This window comes from Pituophis catenifer, unplaced genomic scaffold, assembly GCF_029215685.1.
Source record: "Pituophis catenifer annectens isolate HBS135680 unplaced genomic scaffold, rPitCat1.0.hap2 SCAF_3, whole genome shotgun sequence".
In the NCBI taxonomy this organism is placed as follows: domain Eukaryota; kingdom Metazoa; phylum Chordata; class Lepidosauria; order Squamata; family Colubridae; genus Pituophis; species Pituophis catenifer.
In genome coordinates this window covers 189,998,199-190,011,556 of record NW_027256883.1, presented here as the reverse complement: position 1 = coordinate 190,011,556, position 13,358 = coordinate 189,998,199, and the positions used below count along the sequence as shown (strand labels likewise).

The 13,358-nt window shown below is 35.7% G+C and overlaps 1 protein-coding gene across 2 annotated transcripts in view; it reads right to left on the bottom strand.

Annotated features, from left to right (window-relative positions):
* The window catches only part of RPN2 (ribophorin II), a 36,710-nt gene extending 24,156 nt beyond the window's left edge, over positions 1-12,554 (bottom strand). For both annotated transcript variants that reach the window (XM_070941705.1, XM_070941706.1), the window contains exons 1-7: positions 12,528-12,554; positions 11,018-11,211; positions 8,543-8,638; positions 7,389-7,564; positions 6,806-6,881; positions 5,676-5,810; positions 2,323-2,499 (exon numbers count right to left, since the gene is read on the bottom strand). In XM_070941705.1, coding sequence (XP_070797806.1) covers positions 2,323-2,499; positions 5,676-5,810; positions 6,806-6,881; positions 7,389-7,564; positions 8,543-8,638; positions 11,018-11,211; positions 12,528-12,540 — 867 coding nt within the window. In that variant the 5' untranslated portion in view covers positions 12,541-12,554. The remainder of the gene's footprint in view (positions 1-2,322; positions 2,500-5,675; positions 5,811-6,805; positions 6,882-7,388; positions 7,565-8,542; positions 8,639-11,017; positions 11,212-12,527) is intronic.
* Positions 12,555-13,358: the final 804 nt, after the last annotated feature.

Here is a 13,358-nt window from a genome sequence, read left to right as displayed (position 1 = left end):
ATAGTATAAACTAAGTATAGCCTATCTTTAAAAATACTCCTTTTCCATTTATCCATTAATTAAGAGGATATGTTGTACCTCAAGACTATAATACAGTTTAGACAGGTGAGACACATAATTCAATTTTCCATGTATTTTTATTTTTCTGAAACAGCTCAGCTTCATTCTCTCACTCCTATAGTTCCAAGCATACATTTCGTTTATTTCAAAATTTTCTCTGTAATGAAATGGGAAAAGAAACCTAGCTTCCACATGACTTTTTTTTTACTTTTTTTATCCCACCTTTATTATTTTTTATAAATATCTCAAGGCAGCAAACATTATCTAACACTCCTCCTTCTCCTCCTATTTTTCCTACAACAACCCTGTGAGGCGAGTTGGGCTGACAGAGAGTGACTGATCCAAAGTCACCCAGCTGGCTTTCATGTCTAACGTAGGTCTAGAATTTCGTCTTCTGGTTTAAAGCCTAGTGCCTTAACCACTAGACCAAACTGGCTCTTCATGTATCACACCTTTAAGAAATTACCAGCTACCAATAAACTCAGACCTTGGTATAATGTTTGATAGTAATAAAACAGTGCAGCTCCACTTTGCAGTTTTCTAAGAGCAGGGCTGTCAAACTCCCAGCCCGCGGGCCAGATGTGTCATGCACTGGCCACACCCATGCCTGGTTTAGTGAAGGGGAAAAAAGTTCCAATACATCATGTGATACTACCGTGATGTGAGTTTGACACCCATGATTTAGACGATCAACAACTTTCTGATCTACCTGCCTGTCGCTTCATATAGTTCATGCCTCTACTTCTCATTGCTGAACTGCCAGGAATGACTTTGTAATGGGCAAAGGCCCAGACAGCTGTGATGCTCCTAGCCTTTAACAATATATCTCCAACAGCTTAGATAATAACCTACAAAATGGATGATGAGGCTGACAGCTGCTTTCTTAATGCTCTATTTTGGTCCAAGGTTCACTGTTGTATAACAATGCATTATTAACACTGCAGATCACTTCTGGTGCTGCTGATTGCACCAACCCTGGTTTATTCAAAGAAGATAGCAGTCTTTCTTAAATTTACTGGTTTGGTATTTTTATCCAAATTGCTTTGGGGAAACATGTTGAGAGGAGCTTTTAAAATTTACAATAGTGTTTTTAATGAGCAATACATATTAATTTTACAAGATTTATAAACTGCACCAATCTAAATCAATATTAAAGAACGGACATGGGCAAACCAAAAGAATCTAGAATAACCCAAAAAATAAAAACAAAAAACTATTACAAAAATAGATAGGACACCTAAAACCACCCCATTTAAGGAACTGACTAGAAAGCAGACCTTCTCAGTAAAAATCTATCTAGTCATCCAGGTCATGGTTGTCCCAAAGGTGCTCTTTCAAGAGACAACTGGACTTCCTGTTTTTTTCCCCTTTGAAGACATTTTGCTACTCATCCAAGAAGCTTCAGAGCTGAAGAAGTTTCTTGGATGAGAAGCAAAACACCTTCAAAGAAAAAACCAGAAAGTCCAGTTGCCTCTTGAAAAAGCACTTTTGAAACTTCTCAGTAATAGCCATCCCATTGTGGGACATCTTGACCCAGGTGGTTTGATTAGTCTCTACCCTCCTCTCATTTAGGAAAGCACTTACAATTAATATGCAGGAGTTGTTTTATAACAGCAAGCCTAAAATATCAACTGTATTTCTTCAATGGTAGGATGTATAACTCCTAGCATTGGTCCTTCTGTCTGGGCCACTGGGAATTCAAGTTTAAAAGGAGCGGGAGAGTACTGCTGTCTATTCTTATTCTATTTAAAGAGGAATTCTAAAGGATCATTGGCATCTATTAATTAACTATCCATAACAGGCTTCTGAGTTTATACTTGGAATCATTAATCGTACTATGACCTATCTTTTTTACTGATCACCAGGCAGTGATCTATTAGCAGGGTACAGCACAAATCAATTTTACTTGCTTCTGGGTAGCTTTCCTAAATTCAGTTCAAGCTGTACTATAAGATTCTGCTCAGTTTAACTCCAAAGGGGGAAAGTAATAGTTGCATGGGAAAGACATACTATATTTTTAAGTCTCTCATTGGTTTTTTTTAATGCAATTCCCCAGACATGACTTGGCATTTTATAATATGCATTCTATAAAATACCCTGAAATTAATTTTTGGTTCTGGAACCAATCTATCAGAGGATAGATTGGTTCCAGAAAATGTCAACCATTTCTGCTTTAACAATCAATTTTAGTATTATCTTCCCAATGCAAATATTTTCATTTTCTGCTTCAGGCATTAAGACACTCTCGGTGCAGCCACTGACCGTGAGTATTGGCTGATGGTGAGAAACTGCAGCAGGTCCCTCAGTCACAGCAATGACCGGCAGATGGTAACGATTCTGGGAAAGGGAGGCTGCAGCACAAGCCACACTGAATGCTTCGGAAAGAATCTCAAAGTTTTTCTTGCTGAAAACTGCATTCATCAGCAGGATGAGCTGATCCTGAAAATAAAAAATAATAAGCAAAAATTGGTTTCAGCATTTTATTGTTTTAAGAGACAAAAAGAAAGGAATGATGGAAAAAGAGGAAAAATTAAAAAGCTATATTATATACAGCAAATCATTCAGCCAAATTTCTAAACAGATCATTAAATCTTGATTACATGAAATATTTATTATTGCTCAGTCTTTCCATTACCTTGATAGAGAGCTAGTTCATAAACAGAAAACAAGCATATACTGGTGATCCAGTATCAGTCTAAGAATACACTGAAAAATAATTTTGGGGGGGTGTTGTCCCTTATGTTCAAAAAATCTATAATTCTTCATACAATAGTAAGTTCAAAGTTTTTGGCACGTGCAGTAATTCATTTCTGTATTCATATTTTTAAACCCCATTTCAACCAAAATTAGAAACCAAGGAGACAAGTCCATGCCATATTTATAAAACGAGACTGACAGCCAATCTCTCTCAAGTTTTTTCTGGTTTGTTTATAAAGTATGAAATAAACATTTTGTTGAATTAGTCTTATTTTAAAACCATAAAAAACATACTTAACATTTATTTAAGATCATCTTCATCTTAATAATACATTTAATTTAGAAAATCTAGGAAATTGTCCTATTAAAAATGAATGTCTTAATATTTTATTAATCTACTGAAAATAATGTAAGGTAATTATTGTTGGAGTACTTTTTAGTAAATCAATCTAAAAGTAATACCCATTTTTATAATTCAGTGGATTTTAATCATCTATTTTTTCTATTTTTATCTGAGATTAAAACTTTGAGATATGATATCTACAAATGAATTTTCTTTGAAATAACTATTCCTAGATACTTAAAAGAATTTAAGCAATAACTGAAATTAAAATTATTACTAATATTTATAAAAACAGTGGAGCATATAGGAAATATATGAGATTTAACCTTAGCACAAGGGTCTCCAATCTTTCCAGCTTTACGGACCGGCAGGAGTGGGAGACAGGATGGTACCACAAAGAGATTTTAGTTATTGTTATTCTTGTTATAAAGGAAAGCTAGAGAGATTATTTTTACCTCCATTTTAGGTACCTAATCAAAGCATCACATCTCATTAAAAACATTGCAGGTCGTTTGAAAATTTGTCAAACTTAATTCTTTATGTGGAATCATATAAAAATATACCCATATAAATAGGCATAGCCTTATTAAATTACAAAAACCTCAAGCAGTTTTAATTTCTCCAATGAAATAGACTTTATTAACACAATTACTATATATAAAAAAATCTCAAAGTTCCTGACAACACAATGCATAACTCACACCAAATAATTACTTTTAATTGGACCAATTTGGGACTTTGGTATTTTTAAAAACACTTTATGACAAGCAGCCTATAACACATCACTTTAGATTCACCTGGGTAATGTTTAAAGCATGTGATTTAGAAAGTGTTGGTTTTGCAGCAATTCTTAAAAAGAGGAAATAGACTTGAGACCTTTCTAGTCCATTACACATTCCCAATACTAATTGGAAATAATAGGCACTAATTATATTTTCAGTTCAGCAAAACACAATTTTGTGACTAGCCCTTAACTGTCAAGACAAGAGGCATTTTTTAGAAGATGACATTTAAAAAGTTTCATAAGTAACTTCAGTCTTTCTCTACATTATGAGGTCATCTGATGTAGTCCATTAATTAATGCTTTTACCTGAAATTTATTAAATTTCTTTTCTTTCAGTTTGTTAAAGTGTTTCCATCCTGTCATTTTGAGTAGCCTAATCATACCTGACACCTAAGCCAGAATAACTCAGTATTCCTACAGATTACAAACACTTTCTAGTTTTCCTGTAATTGTTTTTTCCAAAAAAATTAAACTTAATGTCAGTTTTACAAACTACGTAACTTTTCAGTGCACACGTAGATAATAAACATTTGATATCTTTTTTTGAAACCTTTGCCTGCATAGTTTTTATGATTGCTTTATGTTTTAAAGATGCAGGAGGACCCTAAACTGTGATTGAAGATTGATGAAAATTCTCAGTCATCCAGATAGAGTTGTCTGGAAGTTGAATCATGGCAATTGGCTTTTCTTTTTGTGGTTTGAAACATTTCGCTGCTTCCAACCAAAAAGAAAAGAAATCCAGTTGCCATCCCAGCGACTGTAGCAGTTTTTCCCTATATGATGCTGAAATTATTTAACTTCAGAATTAAGGTAAGCGCATAGGAATAAACTATTTGTATTAAGTGAAACCCAGAGGAGAGCTTAACAGAGTTATTTTTCTCCTTTTTCACTCAAGAAGCAAGAACAAGAGGATGGATTTAAGATGCAGGTAGTACCATACACCATGAGGCCAATGCCTAGGGTTATTATGTATTTATATTGCCATCTTAACATCTTATAGTGGTGTGTCTATTTGTTACCTACAGAATTCAGGGGAGGGGGTTTCACTATTTTCTGGACACAGTACTCATTTATTATTATTATTCTTTTTAAACCCTACTTTTTTGGTTGAGAATTTATATTCAATATGGGGATCATGCACATTTGTCTTACAATTGCTCTTCAATTTACAACCACAATCGAGCCCGGAATAATGGTCATAAGTCATGGCAGTCATTAAGTGATGTGATTATATCTGATTTTATGACCTTTTTTGCAGCAGCATTTAAGCAAATGCCACAGCTGTTAAGTGAACCTAAGCGTTTTTTGCCAGAATGGAAAGAAAATGTTCAAAATTAAGGCCACAGGAGCATGGGATGTGGCAAATGGTCATAAATGTGAGTTGACAAGCACTCACATTATCACATGACCCTACAGGGTATGTGCGTGTTGTGTCTGTTGTACCTTTGAAATTGGGTTTTAAATAGCTCTGGGGAGGTATGTTGTAACTTTGAGCTAAGCAACTGGACCTTAAGTTAAGCAAGGACTACCAGTATTTCAATACCATAGTGCTAGTAATGGAATTGGGGGGGGAAAAAGAGTGCATATGAGCTTTGTTAAAACAGCATTCTGCTTTGATGCTGGCATTAAAAACTGACATTTCATTGTCACATAACCGAAACCGGGATAGTTAAATATAAATTATTACTAATTTATGAACCCATTCACATCTTGCAACTGTCCAAATTCAGCTTTGAATTTATAGTTCTTTATTCTAAACCATTACAATAGCAGGTTCCAAAAGCTACCTACTTCTTTTATTGCCGGCTCAGTGCCAACGTGATCTGAGAGTCTGTAAGTGGCAGCTACAAATAATGCAGTTGCTTCAAGCCCTTCTTCAAATTGTAGATACACTCCTCCTAGATCATCCAAGCGTGCAACAAGATCCTACAAAAAGATGACAGCAAATAATTTTACACCTATCTCATCCATCTAATGTACAGCATGTCCTCCCATGTTCAGGAGTTTTGCTGTCTTTTTTCTTTTCCCCTTATTAACCTTGGGATATTCTTTTCATATCTAGGGAACATGAAATGAAGAAAAGGGTGTTCCGATTCTAATGAATGAACAGAACTCAGCACAGAAAAGAACCTGAATATTAAATACGAACACAAGAAAATTTGCATAGTGGAAACTGGGAATAGGAGGATAGGGCAACAACAGCCTTAAGCATCCTAACTCTGTAATGGATGGACTTTGTGAGAGTGAGAAGACAAAAGTAATTAAAATGTGGATAATGAAAAGACAGAGAAAAGGAAAGTTTGCCCCCTTCTGACACTAGCTGCTACTTGTAAGTATCCCCACTTCCTTGAAATATAGCATGGATTCATGAAAAAAATAAGTATTTGAGGCTTGAGTGCCAGTTACTCTTTTACTGCTTTTAAAATATTGCTGGTATTTAAAATATAGTTACAGGTAGTCCTTGACTTACAACCACAACTGAGCCAATAGTTCTGGGGCTAAGTGAGACATTTGTTAAGTGAGTTTTGCCCCATTTTACAACCTTTCTTGTCACAGTTGTCAAGTAAAACACTGCAACTGTTAAGTTAGTAATATAGTTGTTATGTGAATCTGGCTTCCCCATTGACTTTGTTCATCAGATGATTGCAAAAGGACATTGCCCCCATCATAAATATGAGTCAATTGCCAAGCATCTGAATTCTGATTACATGGTCAGGAAGATGCCATAATAGTTATGTGAAAAATAGTCATAAGTCACTTTTTTCAGTGCTGCTGCAATTTTGAACGGTCACTAAATGAATTATTGTAAGTTAAGGACTACCTATATATTGTTTTAAAAATTGATTTAATATATTTTATATGGTTAATTAGATGAGAATAAAACAGAAAGGCACATTATAACAAATAAATCTAAAACAAACCTCTATTTCTTCCACAATACTTCTTAAATCTGCTTGCTGGGATAAATAGGATGCAGTCTGCAAAGCCTGAATTGTTCTGAAACAACATAAATCATACTATATGCTTCTACCAACTAAAAGCAGATTGAACTCAGAAGTATGAAACAGGAATATCTATTAAAAATAGCATTAACAAATTGGGAGTCATTTGGTAAAAAGGTTTGCATAAAATAAGATGTTACTAAAAAGTCATATGATTTGATTAAAGTCAATTTTATTTTCCTAGACTAGAAACTGCAGCGGTGTCCAAATTCTAACATCCAAGTATGATAATTAACATTTCTATGAATAGCTAAGTCAGAAGTTCATCAATCAAAAAAGCTTTAACATACAGTAATCCAATTATATTCCCAATTCTGTTCCATGCTTATGGCTCATAAACCATGGGGCATAAGTTACATAAGTGTCAGTAAACTAGACCTTGTTAAATAACTCAGTTCATCTTAAGAGGAAGTAACTATAATGCAGAAGTAAATAACAACACAGCCGTCTAGCCTTGGCATTCCAAATGTTTCTCCAAGTGATCCTCAAGATAAACACTTACGCCAAGATGTTTTCTTCTTTGCTAAGACGAGAAGTGAGTGCAGTCAGGGCTTCTTGGGAAGCAAGAGGAAGCCCAAAACCATTCAGGGCTCCAACAGCATGATAAATCTGGGTAATTGAAGAATCTTCACTGATAGCTTCAAGTAGCAATTCCCTGGTTTCATTTGAAATACCAATCTAGGAATAATACACTAAATGCAGTACACATAAATCATTGCTGCAAGTGTTTAGCATTATAACTAATAATTGTTTCCTGATGGAAGTCAAGTCTTCAAACTCCTTCAAATTCAGAAACAAAAACCTGACATGCCAAATGTACTATTAGGCACAGTACAACTCCTGAATTTCAGGCAGAGGTCTTTCCCGTTAACTTTATGTAATCACTTTAACTGGAGGACAAGGGACTGAATCCAGGAACTTCTATTTATATTACTGCTTATATCATACATAAACTTTAGCTTCTTCAACACCTAATAATACTGTCCTCTATAAATAAATAATACTATTTTGGATGTACAGAGAGAATTGAGACTGATGTTCATACAGCTGATTAAATGAAATATCTTAAACAAAAGACATATTCCAACTATGATGCACTCCAGGTTATACTTGAAGTCTAAAGTCACTGCAAATTCTGCTTTAAAGCTAGAACTTAAGCTTAATCAATGTTTCAATGAGTAGAATGGAAGAAAATCTGGAAATCACAAGTTAATCACTTAGAGAGAGCACTGGTTCTGCAAAAATCAGAAACCAGTAAACTGCCCTCCCATAAACTGAATGCATATCATACATTTCTGCTCATGAACAGCTTAATTGAAAATCATCCAGAATCACATATAAGTCAGTTTCAGCTATTCAGAAATAAAGTCAACTATGAGAATATTAACTACATAAATAGAAACTGTATCCAACAGAGAGCAAAATTCTGCTTAACTTTATTTTGAAGCCCTGGTGGTTTAATTTGCACTGTCAGATTGCTTAAAACAGGTTAAATAATCTGCCTTCTGCTAGTGTTATTTAATATAACCTCAATAACTGCTTATTTTAGTCTACACACAGATGTCTTGGAAACAGCTGTTGTCAAATTAATCATAAGACAAACAGATGAAACAGTTGTATAAGAGAACATATTTTTCCTATAAAAATTGAATTTACCTCACATCCAGCTAGTGCCTGACTTCCCTGTGCAGCATAGAAGAGGGAATCAATACTATCAGGGTCCAATTTAGATTTTATAAAATTGCAAGCAGCCTATTAAGAAAAAAAAAAAGGTGGACATAAATAATTAAGCCAATTAGCACATGCTAAATGTAGTGTTCCCAGTTATTTACCAGGGAAAATCTTACCAATGTAAGTTTGTAAAAAAGACTAACTAATACCAGGCTAGACATACACAATGATATCTGGTATAAGATAGCTCATTTCATTTATTCCCCCTACTACAATAACAAAAATAAAAAGGCAAGTTCCTGTTCTATTCCCTTTCTTGCTTATATTACAGGCTGCTTTGCTCCTTCATTTTCAAAGACAGGAGGCTTTTTACCTCTGGAAGCAAACAGAGGCATCTATAGAATATTTTCAGTACATAACAGACAAATGCTTAGTGAAACATGGAATACCTGATTTAGGAAGGTAACATAAAATAATACTGGATGTAAGGAAGGCAGGCAGGCATTTTCTAGTTCCTACAAGTAGTAGCCTCAAGGCAATTAAAGTAAAAAAAAAAAACTCTTTCAATTTGAGTTCACTTCCTGGTGACTTGTATTGCTCCCTGGGCAGCCACATAGAAGTAATTCACCATTACAAACTTTTCAAAAGTTTCTCATCTAATCTCTAATCTGGTATTGGAGGTCTCTCATTCAAATACTAAATAACAATGACCCTATGTAGCTTCCAAACCAGAGATAGTTAAGCAGGCTGAGACTTTTTTATGGGTTTAATTAAAATAACTGATGCAGGATGCAAATTGCCCTAGGTAGATCATACAAAAATAGGCAGCAACTGAAGTGTTAGCACCATCTATTGGAGGAAATTTATTGTTAAATCCAGAAAGAATTATAAATGTTTGAACTCATACAGAAATTATCTATCTGAAATAATAGAATACATATAGCTGGATTAAAATACTTTGAAGAAGATATGATAATCAGGAACAGGCATTAGTCCTGCAGAGAAGAATATATTCTGCATGAAGAATATCAGTTTTAATTTCCAGAAAAATAATGTATGAAACCATGAAAGACTATTACCAATATAGATAATACCGATAAACTTAACACTACTCTGACTCAATATAAGGCAGATTCATACCATTTTAAAAATAAATAATACATAGCCCATTCCTAATTGACCTAAATCGGGATGGTACAAAATAGTATATAACATGTTATGTTGGTTCCAAAACCAGCAAGGACACCAGCGCATCTGAGCTTTTACTACCATGGTATTCAACAATCCTGTCATTCAATTTCATCTGTTGAGTATTATGGCTGAGCTGGGCTTTGAACCTTGATCTCCCTAATCAAACATATTGTTAATTACAACACAGTTCTTTTATATATACACATTGGCTACTTCTAGATTTTCTTGCTTTTGCCTTATAAAAATTAAGATGATGTTTGTCATATGAACAAAGTTACTTTGTTAAGTTTCTGTACGCCACACTTATAGGAAGATCTCCAGGCTGTGATGTAAGGTGACTGATAATGAGACTGATGAATAAAAATATGGGCAATTCAACTCAAAGAAGCTAGAGAGGAATAAAAGTGAAACAAATATATTTTATGGGTGAATAATAAATTACATTATCATGTTAAAATGTGATACAGTTCTTTATTTCTTTATCTATATATCTTCTTTATCTATTATATAATATACATAACTTCTTCTCTATTTTCTAAAATGTTAATAGAAAGGGTTCAGGTAGTCAATGATTTTAAGAGGAATTCAAAATAAGCAATTGCTTATAAAAAACAGACTTTTGTTTAGGTTTCATTGCTTCTCTTACTTTTGATGTCTCTCCCATGATCCTCTTCCAGAAGTAGAGACATTAATATAAAGCTTATTAATGCTATTCCATGTATGTTTGTTAAAAATACTTGCAACAAAATTCAATAACTTATTGAGATTTATATAAAAATAACAAACAGAATAAGGCTAAAGCATAAATAATTCCAGGCAAGAATTCTTAGGTTTTAAGAAATAAAAACTGTGTAAGAACTCTCCTGAATGCATTATGAGAACTGATTCTTTCTCAGTTTGTCCTTTTGTTGTACAATATTGTCAGACAGCAATTTTCAGCTTCAGGGGAAAGAGGATATGGTTTTGTGGGAGGGGCAGGCGTATATGTGTGCACATGCACGCAAACACCAATTGCTCGCATGAGTAGGGCCGCGAGTGGGGCTGCGAGAGCCCATGACGCTTGCAGTGATACTTGTGTGGGTGGGACTGTGCGTGCCCATGCCCACAGGTTGGGGACCCCTGAAGTACATGACATTTGTATACCTGAAAGAAATATTACTTGCCCAGAGCAAATGGCAAAATTTATGCTTACAGTAATTCATGTGCAGATAATCAGTTCATTCATCATGAATTCATCAATATTTTGAATGTCCAAAGATATATCCTCACCTTTTCATCAGCCACTTTCCCACCTAATTGATTCAATCCTACGATGGTATAATAACTTCCTTCTAAATCAGTAAATGGACGATCTAAAGAGTTTTGTAACCTCTGAACATCATGCAGTGTGAGATAATGACTAGGAGTCAAGGCTGCTATCTTGTCCACAGATATTAAGACCAAAATGAAAAATGTAAGATACCCTGAAAAAAAAAGGAGAAAAGATAAATGCCTGTGAATATCATTGCTGAGTGCATATATTCGTTTTTGAATAATTTTCTTTATCTAGTTGGATCATTACACTATTCAGATATCCTTAGCCCAAGGAGAAAAGTATTAGAGAGTCAAAAACATATAATTAAAGAAATCAATCTGATGCCCATGCACAACATGCTCTTAACAAGTTTTATTAAAACAGGCTACATTTCCAACATAAGGAATATATTTGCAAATATTAAAGTTGATTTGTTTAAAAAAATATCTGTATTCTTCTAGATATCTTGGAATGAAAAAAGACAATGTATTTATTAGCCCAAATCAAAATGCAAATAATTGGCTGAAAGGGGACAGATGGTGAATTGTTTTATCTCACTTGCAACCAATTTCCTGCCACCTATAGTGCAAAGAAGCTTGTAGAACACAAGAAGTGGAACTAGCCATTCAGAAGTGACACTGACATTTTTAAGTTTGTCACAGGACTTGAAGAAAGGCAATACTATTCTGCCTCAAACACAAGTAGCTTCCCATTAATTTAGAATGACCATTGGAATCAATCAATCACTTTCCAATTTCGCATTCATGCCATTACAACACAGAAATTAATCCATGCAAACAACCTTTCAAGCTACTTAATCCCAATTTTCTTGTCCTTCTTTAACTGTACAGAGATTGACCTCGTGCAAGAAAAAGTGGCAGAACCCAGGTAGTATCGAACCAGGCTTACTTATCAAAAGGCTGAAATTATGACAATCTTCTAATGCAATTTTCTATTCAAGAATGGGTTTTCTGAACCAGATTAAATGTACATCCAAATACTGACATGGAGATTAAAGGACATAATTACCTCAGCACAATTACCTGACAGAAAGCATCAATGCACATAAAATAAAAACGTACAGGATGAAGGCAGTAGGGAAAATAAAAGCCTTTCCAGTATCAAGCCTGCTCAGTTAATGCTACAGTGGCGAACAGGCTCAGTTCTATTTAGAGTAAGTTTAAGGAACGCATAAAATTGCCACTTGCTTTAAATGACAACTAAGGCATTTCGCTCCAGACAAGGCTCCTTTGTGTTCCTCAACTGCTTGACAGGTAGATATTCAGCAGGTGAAGCTTTTTCTATCAGCCTTGACATGGTAGGTAAGATTCATTCTGATCGTGCCAAGGACCTTTCCCAGATTCCCTGAGGGGGAACTCACACCCCAGACTTCAGAAAGGGCTCCTCTACCCGCACCCCCTCTAAGCAGGACTGCAAAAGCAACAATCCCTTTCCACGCCGTTACCACCTCACCGAACTCCTTACCCGGGACCGCCATTTTCCCCCTCGCCTGCACACCAAGGGAAGACCCCACTTCCGCCCGGAGCTCTGGAATATACCATTTAGCCCGACGTAACACTTGCTCTTTAACAGCAAGACTGATATTTGGATAAGGCAGATCGATTTGTTCCTTTCAACCTGTGGGAGTGGGACGCAGTTTAAAGAATGGGAACGTCGGCTCTGGTGCTCATTTCCCCTCGGTCAGCACGAATGGTACGCTCCAACGCGGTGGCTTTGGTACTGGGCGGAGCTTCAGAAAGGATGTGGCGTCCGCTGAATGGCTGGCAGTCGAATCCTTTATATCGAAGGAGGCACATTCAAACAAGCCTGTGGAATGGTTTGGGAAGGGGGGGGGGGCGGTGTTCCAATTCTAAATCTGTACCAAGGAAGTTTTTGGCCAGGTTGGGAAGTTGCAGGCTGTCGGGGAGAGATTATTACAGGGCAATACAGACTATTCACACACGTCACTTAGAGACCTCATAACTAAAGAAATATACAGAATATTTAGACCTTAGACACAGCACTTAGAGACCTCATAGCTAAGCCACTGGAGCAATTTTGCATCTCATCTGTGAGGATTTAGAATAGAATAGAACAGTGTTTCTCAACCTTGGAAGCTTGAAGATGGGTGGACTTCAACTCCCAGAATCCCCCCAGCCAGCGCTGCTGGCTGGGGGATTCTGGGAGTTGAAGTCCACCCATCTTCAAGCTACCAAGGTTGAGAAACACTGGAATAGAATAACAAAATTGGAAGGGACCTTGGAGGTCTTCTAGCCCAACCCCCTGCTTAGGCAGGAAACCCTACACCACTTCAGG